Source organism: Eubalaena glacialis, chromosome 4, assembly GCF_028564815.1.
Source record: "Eubalaena glacialis isolate mEubGla1 chromosome 4, mEubGla1.1.hap2.+ XY, whole genome shotgun sequence".
Taxonomy (NCBI): Eukaryota; Metazoa; Chordata; class Mammalia; order Artiodactyla; family Balaenidae; genus Eubalaena; species Eubalaena glacialis.
Window position 1 is genome coordinate 90,931,492 of NC_083719.1, and position 20,602 is coordinate 90,952,093.

Consider the following 20,602-nt stretch of genomic DNA (forward strand, 5'->3'; position numbering starts at 1 on the left):
GTGAGGAGATACAATATATGCAAATTTCAGGTCACCTTTAACTTAAAGACAGGCCACTTTCCCTAGAATAAAACCTTTTTTTCCTTCCAGTTGACTGGAACACAAAAATGGTGCTGAATTGGCTTTGATTAGGCAGATCAGTACAACTATGAGATAATGAGGGTTGTGAGTTTCTCACTGACCCCAAGAGCAGAGCTATCCTGTCAGCCTAGACGCACTGGATTCATATGTCAGATAAATACACTTCTATCTTACTTAAGCCTCAGAAATTAGAGACCTCTTTTTATAGTCGCTTCAAATTTACCCTAACACAAGTAGAAACAAAGAAAAAAAAAAAGAACAGTCTTAATGTAGCACAGAGAGACAGAATGCTTAAAATCAAGATAGGAAATGAAGATGCAAATGTTAGGTTGAGACACATACAAATGGCACTGAATGGTAGTCTGTGGTAGACTTATAGCTACCTACATCAATATCTATTCTCCTCCCTTTCTTACTAAAAGATTCTTTCTTGCAGTTAGGTATGCACATATGTCTAAGGTTTCAGCCAATAAAACATAAGTAAAATTCAGATAGTTCTGGAAATCTCCTGAAAAAGTGTATAAACCCTTCTTCTGTCCTTCCTCTATTCTGCTGCATGAAGCACAACTGTGATGTCTGGAGTTTCAGCAGCCATGATATAACATGAAATGCCCTTAAGAGTAAGTCATGTGGAGCAGACCAGCTAGTTAAAAGGAATCTAAATCCTGGATCACCATACCAGCTCTGGACTGACTATATTCAGAGAAATAAACCATTTTAAAGTATCATTGTTATTTTAGATTCTCTTAGTTGCAGTGGGCACCAATTCTACATTACACATAGACTTTTGAGTTTTATTTGATAAATAAGAGAATTATTCAGCAGAAGAGTGATGAGATTACAGCTGTGCTTCAGGATGACTAAACTTAAAGTCTGATGTTGAATGGTTTGGAGTGAGGAGTGACTACTGGTAAACAGTTGGACAATTATTTGAACAATTTAGGTAAGAAGTAATAAAGGTCTGAACTACAGTTTGGGCAATAATAATGACGAAAAGTAAATGAATGTGAGAGATTAGTTGGAAGCTAAATCAATAGGGCTCGATGACTACCAGGATGTGAGAAAAGAAATTGTGAGGGTGGACATAGAGATAATCTTATGGTTTTGAGCCAACATGATTAGTAGTAGAGAGCTGGCATCAAGACAATTAGATGGAAAAATCTGGGCAGATGATCTGTGCCATTCTGGATGTACTGACTGTGATTTACCTGTGAGACAACCAAGTGGAGAGATCTATAATCCAAGTGAACTTGTGAGGCAGACATTAAGAAGGGGATAAGATCTGGAAATAAAGACTTAAGATTCACCTACATACTCAAAGCTATGAAATTTCAAGAGGAAGAGTACTGAGAAAAAAGAATCAAGGGAGATCTTTGGACAAATCCTACAGGTAGGAGGCAAGAGGAAAAGAATGGTAAATATGATAGGCGATTCAGGGAAATACTACAATGGAATTCAAATATTTGTACAATTTGGGATGTAAACTCTTTCTCTGAGAATTGTTCATCACTCATAGTCCCTGCTGGGCCAGTGGGTCTAACTTCTACATTAGCACCATTTGGTTCCATCCTCCCCTACCCTGGCCATAGCTGATAGGGTCATAATAGACGTCGGGCTCACTCTAGGCCAATCCAATCCTCTCTTCAGAGATTTTAAATAATTAGCTAATACTTCTAATTAGTTGATGTCAGAGCTGATAGTTTATGTAGAGTCAAGAGATGGCTTTTGTTGAAATGTTGTTCAAGACAACAAAATACCCCAAAGCACAGAGCTTTAGAAAAAGATATGTTAGTATTCTGTCATGTTTTTCATGATATGCCTTTGTCTGCATTATATCTTGTTTGCTTTTCCTTTGCAATTTTTTCTCAACAACATTGTGTCTGATCCCACTTAATGAATATAGAACGTGCTCACTGTTTATTCCATATATTTTGGAACCATTTAACTAGATAATAAGGGTACTGCATAGGTAGGGGTTGCTCTATTTGCTGGCTGTCGGAAAAATGGAGAATATTTTACGTATTAATTTATAAGCGTGATTTACAGATGATGGTCTTTCAGCATGTATTATGCAATACAACCGTCACATACTACTAGTTAATGTTATATGCCTCTTCTTTATGGGTATGTAGTTTTATAGTGATATGTTCACCATCGTAGCCCTGATCCATGTTTGTTGGATAATTTACCGATGTACAGCCAGAGTTTGTAGTCTAGTATAGATACAGACTATACCTGTTGATCATTTTATCTCCATTGTCTCTTAGAGACACTGAGTGAATAAATGAGACCTGGCTATACTTTCCACTCTCAGGTTCCACAAGACAGCCCTACATCCTTCCATTACATTTTTCTTTTGCTTCAGTTAAACTGAATGTGTGCCTGTTCCATGCAAACAAACAATCCTAGACTGAGATACCAAGCAAGAATAGATTGAAGATGCAGACCATGATCAAAAATGTACATCTTGCAGAGATAAAGACTAAGGACAATGAAAATATCATTAGAGTTAATGTTTAGGAAGTCAGTAGAGATCATTAAGAGAGTAGTTTTACTAGATAAATAAAAACAGAATCCAGATTTGATAGTGTTAATAAATAGATGAATTAAAAAATTAATCTGGCTATACCTTTGGTAAGTTTGGTATTATGGGAAGGTGAAAAAATGGAACTGAAACAGATAGAAATTTTGAAAAACAACTAACTTGGCTGGTACTTCCTAAAAACCAGAAGTACCAGCGCAATTAAAGAATGGTCTAGCCCTTTCAGGTATGTATATGATACAACTGAATGTGTAAGGAATTCAGGAACAGATTTATTAATCTGAAAGGCGTAAATAAAGAGTTGGGGGGAATTTCCTTGCAGTCCAGTGGTTAGGGCTCTGCACTTCCACTGCAGGGGACATGGGTTCAATCCCTGGTGGGGGAACTAAGATCACGCATGCCGCTCAGTGCGGCCAAAAAAAAAACGAGTTGGTGATAATGGCCATACATATAAATTTACTCTATAAATGCCTCCCTTAAATTTATCATCCGTGATGCACTGATCTTGGGTATGGGCTTTTGAAGTCAGACACTGAAAATATATTTCGTCGTTCCTGATACCTGTGTAATTGATTACAGCATTTTCACATTGTGGATATCCAACAGGCTTTATGGTATGAGGCCAGAAATTGCCATTCAGATTCATTTCTGAAAACATCATATCTATGGTTTGACATATTCTTTTATTAGGTCCTTGTTTTTCTTTAGATCTTAAATTTTGATTCAGTCTTAGCAAATGGAATACTGTCTTAAGCCCTGAAAACGCAAACCCTCCTTCTTGGTAGTTACGAATAAAGAGAACTCTAAACAGATAAGGGGCAAGGGGGCTGTTAATACAGACTGAATTTTGAACAGAAAACCAATTGGAAGAAACTGAAGGCTAAAAAATATTTACAGGAATAAAAACCTAGTCCCTTTTCTAAATGAATGCTCTTCTATTTGTAACCATTCTATTCTGCATTTAACATTCAATGGTCCTTTCAAGGTTGTCTGTAAGAAACATCTAGACTTCTAAAGTTTAATGTCATCTCTTTTTAAATGTAATTATTAATACCAGAAAGGACTGGTTGGCTGGCATGGGTAACAGTACCCAAGTTGACATATTTAACTACTAAAGATAGATAACCTCTGCCTGCATTCTTTTGCTTAGAGAAGAATTTCAAACTTTGTCTCTTCTCCTATTAGCCAAAGAAAAGTAAAAATCAATGACTCTGATAGATTCCTCTTAAACCATGCAGGTGAATTTCCTTTTGAAAATGGGTTCCTCTTCCTCTAATGCCACAAAGAATGGTTTAATGAAATCAAGGACACTCCTTCTTGGGGAAGATCTCACCGAAATTGTAAGGGTAGCAGTATCTCCAAGAAGGAAATGGAGTAGGACCTGGCAACACTTGTTCTCCTTCTGTAACTTGGGTGTCTGCCAGAGAACCCTAAGAATCAGCTGGCTCAGGTGGAGATAGAGATGTTAGGGAGTGGGGTCAGCAAGTCTGGGTGAACACAGCGGGGTCAGTGGAGGAATATTAAGAACAACAATAATTTCAGTACTGTACATGAGCAAGGGAATGATCATCCTGTCACTATGTTTTGGAACAATCCCCTAGGATGTAGGCCATTATAGCCAACCCTTCCCTACTCATCCAACTGGATCAAGGCTTAAAAACAAATTAATTCTTATTCAGTTGCATAGTAAATGAGTCATCTGGCAATAGAATAAAGCTGATGTGATAACCAAAGCTATGGAGCACTGCTTGGAGGCTTCGTTCTAGAAAATTCACCTCAAAAAACACCCAGAAGCATTTATTTCAAGGGTGAGGAAACCAGTTTAACTGCTATTAAAAGGGCAAGATTATGATAAATTAATCAAGATAGACTTTCATTTCTCTTTCATGCGGCAGACCAAGATAAGCAATCCAGGCTTGATATGGCAGCTCCAGGATATTGGTATCTGACTTTTTATACCTGGTTACTCTGCTATTCTCAACATACAACTTTCATTTCATGGCCTAAGATGTCTGCTCCAGCTGCTGCAATCACATCCTCATTCCAACTAAAAGGAAGAGACACGGAGAGGAACAGGAAAACATACTACTCCTTTTACAAGGGCACAAAATGCCAGTGGTACGTATCACTTCTGCTAATACATCATTGGCCAGGATTATACCCATGACCACATCTAGAAGCAACGGAAGCTGAGAACTGTATTCTTTAATGGTTGCTCATGTGTCCAAATACAACTTCTATTAATACAAAAGAAGGAGAAAATTGGTATGGGAGGAGGGACAATTAGCAGTCTTTGCATTGGTGATCATAGTTTATCATAAGTAGACTGAAATACTGGCACAAATTGCCACTCATTAAGTACTGACTGGTAGTTCCTCAGATCATCATCATTGGTGCTCTATGGGACTAACTTTCAATGATATCCTTTTTGAAGCAAATGTCAGACCATGGAGGAAAGACTCATTTCATTAGCGCATCACTTTTTTGTGATCCTGACAACATCAGCTTTCTATGAGGATAAAGGGGGTCATAGACAACATTTGGGATATGATGTGCTTCCTTCCATGGCTAATGAAAAGTTTAGTGCTTTGGTGAATGTGTTGGGGGTGCAGCACGGTGAGAAACAGACTTGAAAACATCCCAGATCTAAAGAGTTTTTAAAACATAAAAGGATAATTGTAGGAAAACATGTTTCCCAGGACAATGGAAGACTAAAGACTGAATAACTATTATAGGACACTTGGGCAATGACTCTACTTTTTCCTCTAGATTAAGCTATGAATAACTGACACTGGGTTGAGATTAGGGGTAAGAAGAATCTGATGTCTGAAAACATTCCCCCCAAATGAAGGTCTTCATGATTAGTGGCTGTACTGGACATGGACATTGTGCAGAGTCTCAGACTGACTTGATGCCTGCATAACCTTCATGCCCCCAAACACTGAGCTGCCCCTCCCCTTCCACATTTGGAGTAGCAAGGGCTGGGTGACACAACTTGGAAGTATGGATGAGTTAGCACCTCTGGGGTGAATCTTGACCACGGAAAATGCTGGACAGGAGGGAGCAGAGGAGATCAATAACCCCCTTGAGTCTCCATTTTATGGTCCATTTTGAGATTTTTTTTCTTGAAATCTGTCTTGATAAATTCCAAATGTCAAGTATAGACGAGGCTCTGTTGTCTCTTTAAGGCAAGTTGTGATTTAGTGATCAGGGTGATAATACATCGAGTCTTTTTGCCTCATTTTCCTTTCTTTTCAGCTTCACTGAATTGAATTTGTATACCGCAAATCTAGTATTAAAATCTTAATCCTCTTCTCATATCCTGCCATCTAGAGATTTGAGCCAAGACAGTGGTGTACGCCCAAGTATAAGAGGACTGTGGTTTCTAAGATCTTGCAAGATCCTACATACTTTATACAGATAATCTCATAAGTAGCTGCTGATATCGCATTTGGGGCAATTCATCCGAAAGGAAATTACACTGCAATATATACTGAATGTGTTCATGCTCTTTATGGCCTCCCAGCTCCTAAATTACCAGATTTTTGGCTAAATCATTTGTAGCCAACCCAAATGCTACAAGTACAGATGTCCTAGGTTAAAATTAACAGACTTAATTACAAGGTCTCAACCATTAGAATTTCACTTAAAAGATTATAGTAATTCAGATAAATGAAAAACAAAGACTACAGATCACAGATCAAATAAACAAACGACCAGAATATAAATATGAGTGTAGAAAAGTTTCTTCCTGCTTCTGACAGCACAAATTTAGAGCCCACACTATAGAGCTATATGGTATTATAAATGTATGCATATCAAAATCAATACTATTATATACATATATACTATAAATATATAATATTTTAAATATTTAGAGCACATTTGTAGAGCACATTTTACTAAATATAAAAGTCAAAAACATTAATAAAAAGGAAAAATTTCAGGCTTTGACATTTCAGGAAGCTTTGAAGACTACAGTCTCCAGATATTAAAAAAAACAAAAACAAAAAACAAAAAACCCTCAAGAGCAGCTTCTGTGAGAAAGATATAAAATAACCTTTGGTCCAGAAATGGGTGGACTTCAGAACCTCACTTGAAGGATTTACATGGAGCCCTACATGCATCTCCAACAGAACCCACACTAAGCCTGCAAAGCTCTTGTTTCTAAGAAGAATAAGTGAAGCAAATACAGTACGAGGTCTATGACAACTCAGCCAACACATAAAAAAACCAAACGTAATGTCTTTTCGTGCAAGATATCAAGATCTCCGCTTCATCTCAAACAGCTGATGCCAGGGGCAGAATCTGGTTTACCTTGATACAAGAGGCCACTGATACAAAACAAAGTGTGTTTTCTAAATGACTGCACAGTAAGAAAAAAAAAATCCAGGATTTTCAAGGTGGGGAAAAGTTATAGGAGACTCCCTCCACATTGACTAAATATCCGAGGTAAGAGCAATCAGAACTAATCGTTATCCCTTCTCCCAACCTCAGGGAGCTGTAGAAAAGGCCGCCTTGCTGCTCAACAGAGAAGGAAAGAGAAAGAAAAAAAAATACACATATATATATATATATCTGAGAAGATTAGTCTCAACATAGATTTATACCCCATTCACTGGATCAACACAAATTATAAAACCATCATACTTATTTCCACAATATGCTCAAAAGTATGTACAGGCAACCAGAAACTATAAGTCTACATAGAAGATTTGAAGAAAAATAAATGAATTGCTAGAAATGTAAGATATAGTTTTTAAAATTCAATGTATAAATTGGTAACAAGAGAGAGTTAGTCATAGGCAAACAGAGCACATATCAGAATAAATTATTCAAAATACAGTAGAAAGAGATGAAAATATAGAAAATGGAGACAAAAGAATAAAAGATATGAAATATAAAATGAGATGATCTAATATACATTCAATCAAGAGTCTCAGAAAAAGAGAAAAGAAAGAATGGGTTGTCAAGGTAATATCTAAAGGAACAATATCTGATATTTTTTCAGGAATGATAAAAGAGAGACACAGTCCACAGATACAAAAGGCGCAAGAAATCCAAGTAGGATAATTTTTTTTAAATTACATTCTAACACATCATAGTAAAATTGCAGAATACAAGAGAATAAGAAATTTTTTAAAGCACCCAAAGTTGGGGAAAACAGATTAAACTTTAAAGAAACAGCATCAAAATTTCAGCTAACTTCCCAACAGCACTAATGGAAGCTGTTAGTGGAACGATATCATCAATGTTCTGGGGGGAAAAAACAATAAAAGTTATAACAGACCAAAGACAACTACTCCATGTTCAGTTTTAAATATCTTCCAAAAATAAGAATAAAATAAAGGTATATTCAGACTAACAAAAACTGAGATTTTTCTCAACAACGAAATCTCACTAAGGAAAGTTTAAAAAGTTGTACATCTGGGGCTTCCCTGGCAGTCCAGTGGTTAAGACTCCGCACTTCCACTGCATGGAGCACAGGTTCGATCCCTGCTTGGGGAACTAGGATCCCCACATGCTGCGCAGCATGGCCAAAAAAAAAGTTGTACATCTGGCAAAAGAAAAACCAGATCTAAGAAGTAACAAAGAATGAAAAGCAAGGAAAGTGATGAACAATAAATAAAATATAAAGGAAAATTAACTGCTTAAAATAGTAATGAAGTCTAATGAGATTGAAAAAAAAAAAACACAAAATACAATTTAAGTGTCAGATAAGGTTTGAAAAAAGATCATGCTTAATCATGAAATGTTTAGAGTATTCTTTTTCAACTGAGACTGAGATAAACATGTTTAGAATTAATGAGAGAATTTAGCAGTATTTCTATATGTAAAATCAATACACAAAAATCAATTGTCTTTCTTCTGGCAGCAGCTACAGAAGACATATTTTTTAAAATATGTGCATAAAACTTACAGCAGGATCACAAATACCAAATACATAGGAATAAATCTAAGAAAAGATAGACAGTACCTCTATAAAAATTTACATCTAACTAAGAAGGTAAAAGAACTGTACTGGGAAAACTAAGACACTGATGAAAGAAATTAAAGATGACACAGATAGAAAGATATACTGTGTTTATGGATTAGAAGAATTAATATTGTGAAAATGACCAAAATACCCAACGCAATCTACAGATTCAATGCAATCCATATCAAAATACCAATGGCACTTTTCACAATATTAGAACAAATAATTTTAAAATTTGTATGGAAACACAAGAGACCCTGAATAGCCAAAACAATCTTGAGAAAGAAGAATAGAGCTGGAGGTGTCACACTGCCTGACTTCACAGACAAAACTACAAAGCTACAGTAATCGAAATAGCATGGTATTGGCACAAAAACAGACACATAGATCAACGGAAAAGAATAGAGAACCCAGAAATAATCCCATGCACTTATGGCCAACTAATCTATGACAAAGGAGACAAGAATATGCAATGGGGAAAAGACAGTCTCTTTAATAAGTGGTGCTGGGAAAACTGGACAGCCACATGTAAAAGAATGAAATTAAACATTTTCTCACACCATAAACAAAATTAACTCAAAATGGATTAAAGACCTAAATGTAAGAGTGGAAACCGTAAAACTCCTAGAAGAAAACATAGGCAGAAAACTCTTTAACATAAATTATTGCAATATTTTTTTGGATATTTCTCCTAAGGCAAAGGAAACAAAAGCAAAAATAAACAAATGGAACCTAATTAAACTTAAAAGCTTTTGCCCAACAAAGGAAACCATCAACAAAAAGAAACGACAACCTACTGAATGGGAGAAAATATTTGCAAATGATATGACTGATAAAGGGTTAATATCCAAAATACATAAACAGCTCATATAACTCAATTTCAAAAAAAACCAAACATCTTGATTAAAAAATGTGCAGAAGACCTGAATAGACATTTTTCCAAAGACATACAGATAGATGGCCAACAGGCACATGAAAAGATGCTTAATATCCCTAATCAGAGAAATGCAGATCAAAACTACAATGAGGGGCTTCCCTGGTGGCGCAGTGGTTGAGAATCTGCTTGCCAATGCAGGGGACACGGGTTCGAGCCCTGGTCTGGGAAGATCCCACATGCCGCGGGGCAACTGGGCCCGTGAGCCAGAACTACTGAGCCTGCGCGTCCGGAGCCTGTGCTCTGCAACAAGAGAGGCCATGATAGTGAGAGGCCCGCGCACCGCGATGAAGAGTGGCCCCCGCTCGCTGCAACTAGAGAAAGCCCTCGCACAGAAACGAAGACCCAACACAGCCAAAATAAAAAAAAAAAAAAACTACAATGAGGTATCACCTCACACTTGTCAGAATGTCTATCATCAAAAAGACCACAAATAACAAATGTTGGCAAGGATGTGGAGAAAAGGGAACCCTTGTACAATGTTGGTAGGAATGTAAATTGGTGCAGCCGCTGTGAAAAACAATGTGGAAGTTCCTCAAAAAACTAAAAGAAGAACTACCACATGATCCAGCAATTCCACTCCCGGGTATACAACTAAAGAAAATGAAAACACTGACTTGTTCTGGCATTGTTTGGTTTTTCTTTTGTTTTGTTTTTTTTTTAGCCACCCCACGTGGCTTGTGGGATCTTAGTTCCCCAACCAGGGATGGAAGCGCACCCTTGGCAGTGAAAGCGCAGAGTCCTAACCACTGGACCACCAGGGAATTCCCCGAAAACACTAATTTGAAAAGATACATTCACCTCAATGTTCACTGGCAGCATTTACAACAACCAAGAAATGAAAGCAACCTAAGTGTTCATCAATAGATGAATGGATAAAGAATATGTGGTATATACATATAATGGAATACTACTCAGCCATAAAAATTAATGAAACATTGCTGTTTGCAACATGGATGAACCTGGAGGTTATTATGCTTAGTGAAATAAGTCAGAGAAAGACAAATACTGTATGTTATCACTTATATTTGGAGGATAAAAAATAAAACAAACATATAAATGTAACAAAACAGAAACAGACTCACAGATATAGAGAACAAACTAGAGATTACTAGTGGGGAGAAGAAAGGAGGTAGGGGCAAGATAGAGGTAGGGGATTAAGACACACAAACTACTATGTATAAAATAAATAAGCTACCAGGATATATTGTACAGCACAGGGAATATAAATATAATAACTTTAAAAGCAGTATAATCTCTAAAAATTTTGAATCACTATGTTCTACACCTGAAACTAATATTGTAATCAACTACACCTCAATAAAATTTTTTTTGAATTTTTAAATAGAATATGCAGGATATCACTGAAGAAGAAGAAATTTGGAAAAATCTATCATGTTGACTATTAAATGTTGTCACTAAGTGACAGTCATTAAAGCAGTGTGGTATTAATATTAAAAAGGGACAAAGAGGCCAGTGAAACAGAAAAGAGAGCCCAGAAATATACCCACTATATGTGGACACTTGATTTACATAATCGTTGTACTAGAGAAACAGTGAAGAAGGATGTTCTCTTTGGTACATGGTGTTGATCAAGCTGGTATGTACATTAAAAAAAGGGAAACTGGACCTGCGCTTAACACCACTAACAAAAATCATTTCCATATGTATTAAAGATAAAACAGTAAGATTTTTTTTAAAATAATGTATAACAATATCTATATGATCTTGTGTAGAGAGATTTTATAACCAAAATACAAAAATGACTAATCATTAGACAAAATAAATAAGTTCTGTTTACTAAATGGTATATCCAACAATTCCATTCCTAGCTATGTACTTTAGGAAATGGACTGGAAAATACAATTTTTTTTTTAGTTATTATTATTATTTTTTAGCTGCGTTGGGTCTTTGTTGCTGCGTGCAGGCTTTCTCTAGTTGCGGCGAGCAGGGGCTACTCTTCGTTGCGGTGCGCAGGCTTCTCATTGCGGTGGTTTCTCTTGTTGTGGAGCACGGGCTCTAGGTGCGCGGGCTTCAGTAGTTGTGGCTCGCAAGCTCTAGAGCGCAGGCTCAGTAGTTGTGGCGCACGGGCTTAGTTGCTCTGCAGCATGTGGGATCTTCCCGGACCAGGGCTCAAACCCATGTCACCTGCATTTGTAGGCGGATTCTTAATCACTGCACCACCAGGGAAGCCCAGGAAAATGCAATTTTACATTCTTGTATGTTAAAGTACAAAAATGAATGGAAATAATATATGCCACAATTATTATAATTGGAAGGACATGTGGTCAAAGAGCTTCAAGTTTATCTGCTCATCTATTCTTTATTAAAGAAAAATATTTGAATCAAACATAACAATATGTCAACACGTAAGTTTTATTATGTATTCTATCATGTTCTTTAAGTTTGTAAAAATTTCTTAAAATCACAAACAATTTTTAAATTATCAACAAACTCTGATCTAGTAACTTCATTTCAGAAACTTTATCCCAAGGAAATAATTTGAAATGCAGAGAAATATTCTATTGTGGCTTAATTTGAAATAGACAAGCACTTAGAAATAACTAAGATGCTTCACAATTCAGTAGTTATTGAATACTTTCTCTTATGCATTTCATGGATTATTATGGCAAATTAAAAGACTACGATTATAGGGACTTCCCTGGTGGCACAGTGGTTAAGAATCCACCTGCCAATGCAGGGGACATGGGTTTGAGCCCTGATCTGGGAAGATCCCACATGCCTTGGAACAACTAATCCCACGCACCACAACTACTGAAGCCTGCGTGCCTAGAGCCCATGCTCCACAACAAGAGAAGCCACTGCAAGAGATACTCGCGCACCGCAACGAAGAGTAGCCCCCGCTCGCCGCAACTAGGGAAAGCCCACGCACAGCAACGAAGACCCGACGCAGCCAAAAATTAATTAATTAATTTTTTAAAAAAACACTGATTATAGAAAAAATGCTTCGTTTAATAAGTATAGAATTCAAAATTTTATAAATATATGATCTTTACAAATAATCATTGCAAAAAATCATTACAAAGCTATCTATTTATAAAATAGTAAACCTTAACATTTTTATTCTTAGATATCGAACTATGAGTATTTTTTACTGTTCAATTTTCTGTAACCTTCTAAATTCTACTATATATGGGTCTACTACTTTAACAATATGAAATTTTTTTTCAAACTTACTTTGATTTTTCATAAGAGGAAGATACTACTCCATACTTATTAATCACAGATGATTTGTTAGCAGGCATGTTCACAGATCATAAACCTTAAGAGAAATATTAAATTTTATATTAGAATACAAATGCACTCATAGTACCAAATAATGCACGTCATGCAAATTCATGATTTATGGGGAAAAGGGTGGCAACAAGAAAAATCAGGCTTAAAGGCAAAATTATATTAAGGAAGAATTTAAACTGTCAGACCTAGGAGTCAAACCCAACTTTGAACTGAAAGTCCATGTTATTTCTATGATGTTACTATTATAAACTTATCCTTTCATATAATATTCAGTCTTTATGATACTTAACAGTTTTATCAGCAAAACCACTGAAAGAACAGCATAGCATAGTAGTTAAGAGAATACAACCAGACTAACTGATTTACTTAACTGTGACTGTCTCCTCACTTGTACAATGGGAATAGTACCTCCTTATAGAGTTGTGGGAAGAAATAAATAGCTCAAAGTATGTAGACTGGTTAGAAAAGAACATGGCATATGGGAAGCTTTATCTAAGTGCTTGTGATAATCATTAGATTACCATGCCTTCTGGTTTTTTTAAAGTTACTTGTAAAGTTCTTTTCATGTCTGTTTTTTGCCATTTAGATTACGTTTCCTCTGCTTGCTCTCACATCCAGATTTATTTCCCTCTTGAAGCATATCTGAGCACATTTATGAGTGTATGACCAAAACTAGGACATACTATCTGTGTTTAGCAGAGTAGTCAAACACGTAATGAAGTAATTGGATAGTCAGACTTATGTTGAATTATTTTGCATTTCATTTTTTAAGACAGCTGATTTTTAAAACTGATGAGTCAAGGTTCTGGCAGGAGACAGCACCCTCAAATGGGGTAACTGAATAAAGAGACTTTCCAAAGATGTGGGCAGAGTTATTCAAGAAAAAATACATAGTTTAAAAAAACCCAAGATGGTGCCATCCTCAGGGGTAGGCAAGAAGAAGGTGAACTGTCACTACTCTCGGGCTAAGGGGAACAGAGACCCAGAAAGAAGAGCTGTAGGAGAATGGGGCTTAATAAACATCTTTGGCCTTTGGTGGAGAGATGCAACCGATCTGAGGCTGCCTGGTAAGAAGGAGCTGTCCTGCACTCCACTCCAGTCATCTACCTGTGCTTCCCATTTGCTAAACCAAACTAGAAGCCAGAAGGTTCAGGGCAAAGTGGAGAAGGATGGAAGGTAGATCTGCAGGGGCAATGGGAAAATATCCAGCAAAATGGATTATAGGGCTTCCCTGGTGGCGCAGTGGTTGAGAATCCGCCTGCCAATGCAGGGCACACGGGTTCGAGCCCTGGTCTGGGAAGATCCCACATGCCACGGAGCAACTGGGCCCGTGAGCCACAATTACTGAGCCTGCGCGTCTGGAGCCTGTGCTCCGCAACAAGAGAGGCCGCCGATAGTGAGAGGCCCGCGCACCGCGATGAAGAGTGGCCCCCGCTTGCCGCAACTGGAGAAAGCCCTCGCACAGAAACGAAAGACCCAACACAGCCATAAATAAATAAATAAAAATTAATTTAAAAAATGGATTATAAACATAAAACATCATTATCTATTGCTGTTGGTTACAGCAAGGTCTGCTTCTTATAATCTATATCCATTAGAATATAGAGCAAATGTATTTTTCTCTTTTTGAGACTTTAAGCAAATGTATTTTTAAGTCAGCAGCTGCACTGAGCTATTACAGGAATGTCATTCAGAGTTGGCCTAACTTTAATATAAAATACAAGTTATTTTCAAGTAGGATTGATATATTCAGGAGTTTCTTTTTTTAACAGTTAACATCACATTGAATATTTCCATCTTAAAAGGCACTTAGGAAAATAACTCCAAACAATTATTAATGAATTCATGATAAAATACATGTAAGCACAGAACAAAGATGTAGAAACAGTTAATTTGATAAATCTAGTAATAAATGTTACAAATTACATAAGTACATAAGCATTCATTATGAATCATATAAAATTATGAAGATAGATGTTTAAGTAGACTAGGTAGACAAAGTCTGCAAAAGACGACCAAAGGAACCCCAGCACTCATAAAACATTACATATGTCAGAAATAGAGCTTAGAAATACAAACATCAGTCAGACATACTCTTAGATAAATTTAAAACATTTAATGCCAAATGAATAGAAAATAAAAAGTACAGGCCACCCAGAGAAAAATAATTGATGAGAAAGTGAATTGAAGGCAAACGGGTCTTTATGTGCTTGTGTTAGGCATATTGACCTAGAGCTTTTAGCTGTCTCCTGATATATTTCAGAGGACTGACTATGATTAGTCATACTTTTTGAAACTGCAAAAGTTAGAGACTAATTATTTTAGAAATTCTCCCTTGATCACTGAACCTACTATCCAGAGTCCTCACATCTGTGGTAAAAGTGGTGGGTATTCGCACCACCTGTTCAACATGCAAGTTCCACAACACCCTGTTGATGAGACTTCCCCAGACTGGATGGGTAGAAAATGTCAAATTGCTGTAAAAGACATGCTTACTTTCGATTTCTGGCGTATCTTAGGAGTACCTACCTTGGGAGTAAAAGTGCTTAACGAACACTAGTTTATGAACCACTATTTGAATAGTACTGTGATATATGAGAGAGATAATAAGACTCCCTAATGTATTTTATTAGTTATGATTGCTTTTGGCTAAGAGTAAAAGAAACAGTAACCAAATAATCTCAAATTTCCGAAAAGAAAAGATCAAAGTCTTCAGAAATGTCTCCCATAGAGATGTTGCAATTAAACGCTCAGTCAGGTAACTAAACAAGAAAATAAGATTTAAAATGACTTCCCTTCTCCCCCCGCCAAAAAAAACCTCAAAAAACAGAACATAAAAATGTTATCAACTTTCACAGAAGTTTTAGTCTTTCCATAAGAATATTCTTCAAATTCTCAGTACCTTCCAAAACCTTAAGTCATCAACGAGGAATTGTTATTGTTACTATTATTGTATGTGCAGCAGGGCTTTTTTGCACTGTATTAATATAACCAGAGTCACACATATTAATCATTAGTCAAGCGAAAACATTCAGCTTCTAATACACTATTTGATAAAATGGTTTTTTGAACCATTTATTAAAACCTACAGGGGAGATCATCTGTACCATTTTTATGCCTCCCCAGGACAGTTATATGCAGTGATGTTGACTTCCGAATTGTACAGAAAGAGACAAACACAGTTGCCTATCTCATGCTTTAGTAACCCTATGAGCCAGTGTGGGACCTGGTACCCCTCACTGCAGTGCTTGCACCTGGACAAACATCTCCAGCAACAGAATACAAAGAAACTATAAGGGACTAAAAATAACTGCATGCATGCACAGTTGGGGCAAATTATGAACAAAAAGGCCACAAATCAACTGTCATCTCTGAGGTGCCAAGAGGAAAAGCAGGGTACCCGTGCATGATCCTGCACACAGCACCACCAAGGGGGTGGGCAGACGACCTAAACCACCCCTCCAGCCTGACCCACTGATCCGCCCCTAACCCTCACCCCACTTAAGGAACCAGCCCGCCCTCCTCTGGGAGGGTGAGCAAGGGTGCCTGTTTTTGTTTTCACTCCCTTGTGCAGCCTGAATTCTTCATCTGGCCTCATCAATTTCTATTGATTTAAGAGTCCAAGGACCAGAGCCAGTAACACCCAGATCACCTTAAAACAGGAATAGAAAATTAAAGCGAGGCCAAATTATTTTTAGTTTTATACTATCAAATACAAAAACTCATTTCATTTATACTGCTGGGAAATCACAATTAAATGTAAAGAGATTAAAATGGACTTGTTAAATTGGATTATTTCACATTTAGATCACTGTCAAGAAATAATCATCTTTCCTGAATCAGCAAAATGTGATATAAATGTAAAAATGAGCTTTTTTATAAGTTAAATAGATCTTTACAATTTAAATATCCTTTTATTCTCTATGGTACCCAAAAATGCAGGGTACTGACCGAGTCTGTGGATTGAAATGGAAACAAAATCTTATGTGAATAAAACTGATCTTAAAGACTGGATCAAAAGATCTTAAAATTGATCTTTTTAAATAAAGTCTTCCTCAAATTCTGAAAAGAAAGGTTAAAAAAAAAAAAATCAGGGACTTCCCTGGTGCCACAGTGGTTAAGAATCCGCCTGCCAATGCAGGGGACACGGGTTCGAGCCCTGGTCCGGGAAGATCCCACGTGCTGCGGAGCTACTAAGCCCATGTGCCACAATTACTGAGCCTGCGCTCTAGAGCTCTCGAGCCCACAAGCCACAACTACTGAAGCCTGTGCGCCTAGAGCCTGTGCTGTGCAACGAGAGAAGCCACAGCAATAAGAAGCCCGTGCACCGCAACTAGAGAAAGCCCGCGCACAGCAATGAAGACCCAACACAGCCAAAAATAAATTAATTTAAAAAATCATCATTTTTGACATCAACTATTCTAAGACCCGCCTCTTCTCTTGCTCTAATTTCTTAGCATATACAGCATTCCACTAAACAGTATGGTCTGCAGTGACTCATGTTTTCTCTACCACCTTCCAGAGATCATTTTCAATAATTTAAATAGATTGTGAATATTTACCTTGCATATTTATCTGCAGTGGGCAAATAAACAGCTTGTTTTACCTTTTACTTACATCAGATGTTATTTTTATATTAAATGATATTTACCCTTATATTTATTCCAGTGCACAAAACACGTCTGGAATCTAGTTTCTGTTATCCCAATGCTGAGATAATCTTTCCAAGGCTGACAACGATCTCCAGGTGGACAATTCAATTATGAGTTTTTCAGTACTGATCTCATTGATCCTTCTATAGTTACTGACTCTGTCTACCATTCCTTCTAGAAATAAATGTCGTTTTCATTTATTATGACATTCCTCCCTTGGCTTGTCTCCCTGCCTCTGTGAAGTCTCCTTATCAGACTCCTGCCTGGTGTAATAGATAAGTGTGCAAGTGCAGGAATCAACAGCTTACTTTAAATTCTGTTTCCAGCACAGATTACGTCTGTTACTGTGCAAATTACTTAACTTCCAGATGCCTCAGTTTCCTCATCTATAATATAGATATAAACATAAATATGAATATAAAAGTGTCTTCTATCCATATTATCCAAGTGGAGAGTACAACTCATTACTATTTGTTCGTGTAATACTCTTCTAACTAATCATATAAATGTGTTAAGTAATAAACACTTTAGACAAAATTATTACATAATTAATACAAAGTATGGATAGAATTGATAATTTTTAAATCTGGGTTAAAAGTAAATGGGGATTCATCTACTAGTCTCCCGACATTTCTTTTCTGCATGATTTTAAGCTTTTATAATCATATAATACGTGTGTGTGTATGTGTGTATATATATATATATATATATATATATATGTATACACACACACACATATATATATATATTTTTTTTTTTTGGTCACACCATGAGGCTTGCAGGATCTTAGTTCCCCGACCAGGGATTGAACCCTGGCCCTTGGCAGTGAAAGCACCAAGTCCTAACCACTGGACCGCCAGGGAATTCCCTATAATAAAATATTTTAAAGTACTGGTTCACAATTACATAGATTTAATCAATTTTTCTCAGCATTTAACTAAAAATCACAAGGCCACCATATTTATATATAGATATAGTATATGATATATATCAAATTTACTCTAAATGTTAATAAACCAAAAAAGAGACATAATATCTAACATTAACACCAAAAGAATAACCAGAACACTTGAACAAAAACTACTTTAAAACTGCTAATACAATTATTTAGTTTGTCATTTTCTTTTACTCTTATGCTCATTCTTTCTCTCCAGAATAACTTTCTAAGGTTTTTCATAATGTTACTATTTTTATGCCTTTTTAGAGTTTCAACAATATTATCAGATCTTATACAAAAAGAAATAAATTCTTAGATCATCCAAGGTTACAGGATCTGGGTCAGTATGGGAAAATAAATTCATAGAGAAATCTTACCTATTAACATAGCTGCAAAAATTCTTAATGAAACATAAGGAAACCAAATCCAGCAATACCAATAAAAAATAGTTCTTTATAACTGAGGAAGGTTAGTCTCAGAAGAGTGAAGATAATTTAATACTATAAAATCTATCGTTGTAGACTATAACATTGATGGACTTAAGGCAAAAAAGTAGAAAATATTTTTATATATGCCAAAGAATAATTCAATTAAATCCAGTTTCCACTCATGATTATAAAAACAAACAAAAACTCTACAAGTTAGGATTAGGAGTTTTACTCAATTTAATTAAAGGTATCTAGGAAAAGCTAAAAGAATCATGATAATTAACAAGAAAACTTTTGAAGCTTTATCTAAAAAGCCAAGAACAACACAAGAATATCCATTATTATTGCCACTCCTCAACATTTTATAGGTAGTCCTAGCCAACAAAAACATAAGGAAAAAAGAGGCATAAACATGGGAAAAGAGGAACAGTATATTTACTTGAAAAATACTTGCATAAAAATCTCAGAAGAATCTGCACATACAAAATATAGATTACATTCAATTGAAAAAGATGTATGAATAAACAATTAATATAGAAAAATTAGTGATATGGGTTTCAGTTCCAGAAAAGATGACCAATTAACATAGGCTTTGGATCCTGTCTTTAAAAACAACTTCGTAGGACTAAGAAGGAATCTTGAAATCCAAGAAATTATAAGGGAAAAAACCCTGAGCTAATGTACAGGGGGAAACAAAAGGCTATTAGGAATTGGTTGTATATGGGTAGAGAAAGAAGTATTGATAGTTAGCCAGTGTGGCTCTGAGAAAATAAATTAGTAAAATGTAGTGTGAGCTATGCTTTCGTAACTATTTGTAAGTCCAGTAGGCAACAAAAAGAAAATCAGCAAAGGTATAGACGATTTAAATAGTATAATTAATATGATGGACACAGAATTCTGCATTCAATCATTAGAGAATATCATTTTTCCCAAGCACACAAGTACAATTATCTAAAAATTCTAGCCTAAGGCAAGTCTTAAATTACAAAGAGTAGGTAATCTACATGAGTAGATTATAATCCTGATATCAAAACACAGTTAGATTAGAAAATTGTAATAAAAAGATAAATTAACCCTCCATATATTGGAAATAAAAAACAATTCTAAGTCACCTGTGGATCAAAACAAAAAAATGGAATTTCAAAAACACTTAGGGGGAGGGGCAAGATGGCGGAAGAGTAAGACGCGGAGATCACCTTCCTCCCCACAGATACATGAGAAATACATCTACACGTGGAACTGCTCCTACAGAACACCCACTGAACGCTGGCAGAAGACGTCAGACCTCCCAAAAGGCAAGAAAATCCCCACGTACTTGGGTAGGGCAAAAGAAAAAAGAAATAACAGAGACAAAAGAATAGGGACGGGACCTGCACCAGTGGGAGGGAGCTGTGAAGGAGGAAAGGTTTCCACACACTAGGAAGCCCCTTCGTGGGCAGAGACTGCGGGTAGCAGAGGGGGGAAGCTTCGGAGCCACGGAGGAGAGCGCAGCCACAGTGGTGCGGAGGGCAAAGCGGAGATTCCCGCACAGAGGAGCGGTGCCGACCAGCACTCACCAGCCCGAGAGGCTTGTCTGCTCAGCCGCCGGGGCGGGCGGGGCCTGGGAGCTGGGGCTCGGGCTTCGGTGCTAGCCGGGAGGGAGTCCGGGAAAAAGACTGCAGCTGCCAAAGAGGCAAGAGAATTTTTCTTGCCTCTTTGTTTCGCGGCGCGCAAGGAGAGGGGATTCAGAGCGCCGCCTAAACGAGCTCCAGAGACGGGCGCGAGCCGCGGCTATCAGCGCGGATCCCACAGCA

At 36.9% G+C, this 20,602-nt stretch overlaps 1 protein-coding gene across 1 annotated transcript in view; it reads right to left on the minus strand.

Annotated features, from left to right (window-relative positions):
• Positions 1-20,602, minus strand: part of TMEM232 (transmembrane protein 232) — a 266,422-nt gene that overhangs the window by 235,831 nt on the left and 9,989 nt on the right. Inside the window, 1 exon segment of the mRNA XM_061188046.1 lies at positions 12,733-12,817. Coding sequence (XP_061044029.1) covers positions 12,733-12,800 — 68 coding nt within the window. The 5' untranslated portion in view covers positions 12,801-12,817.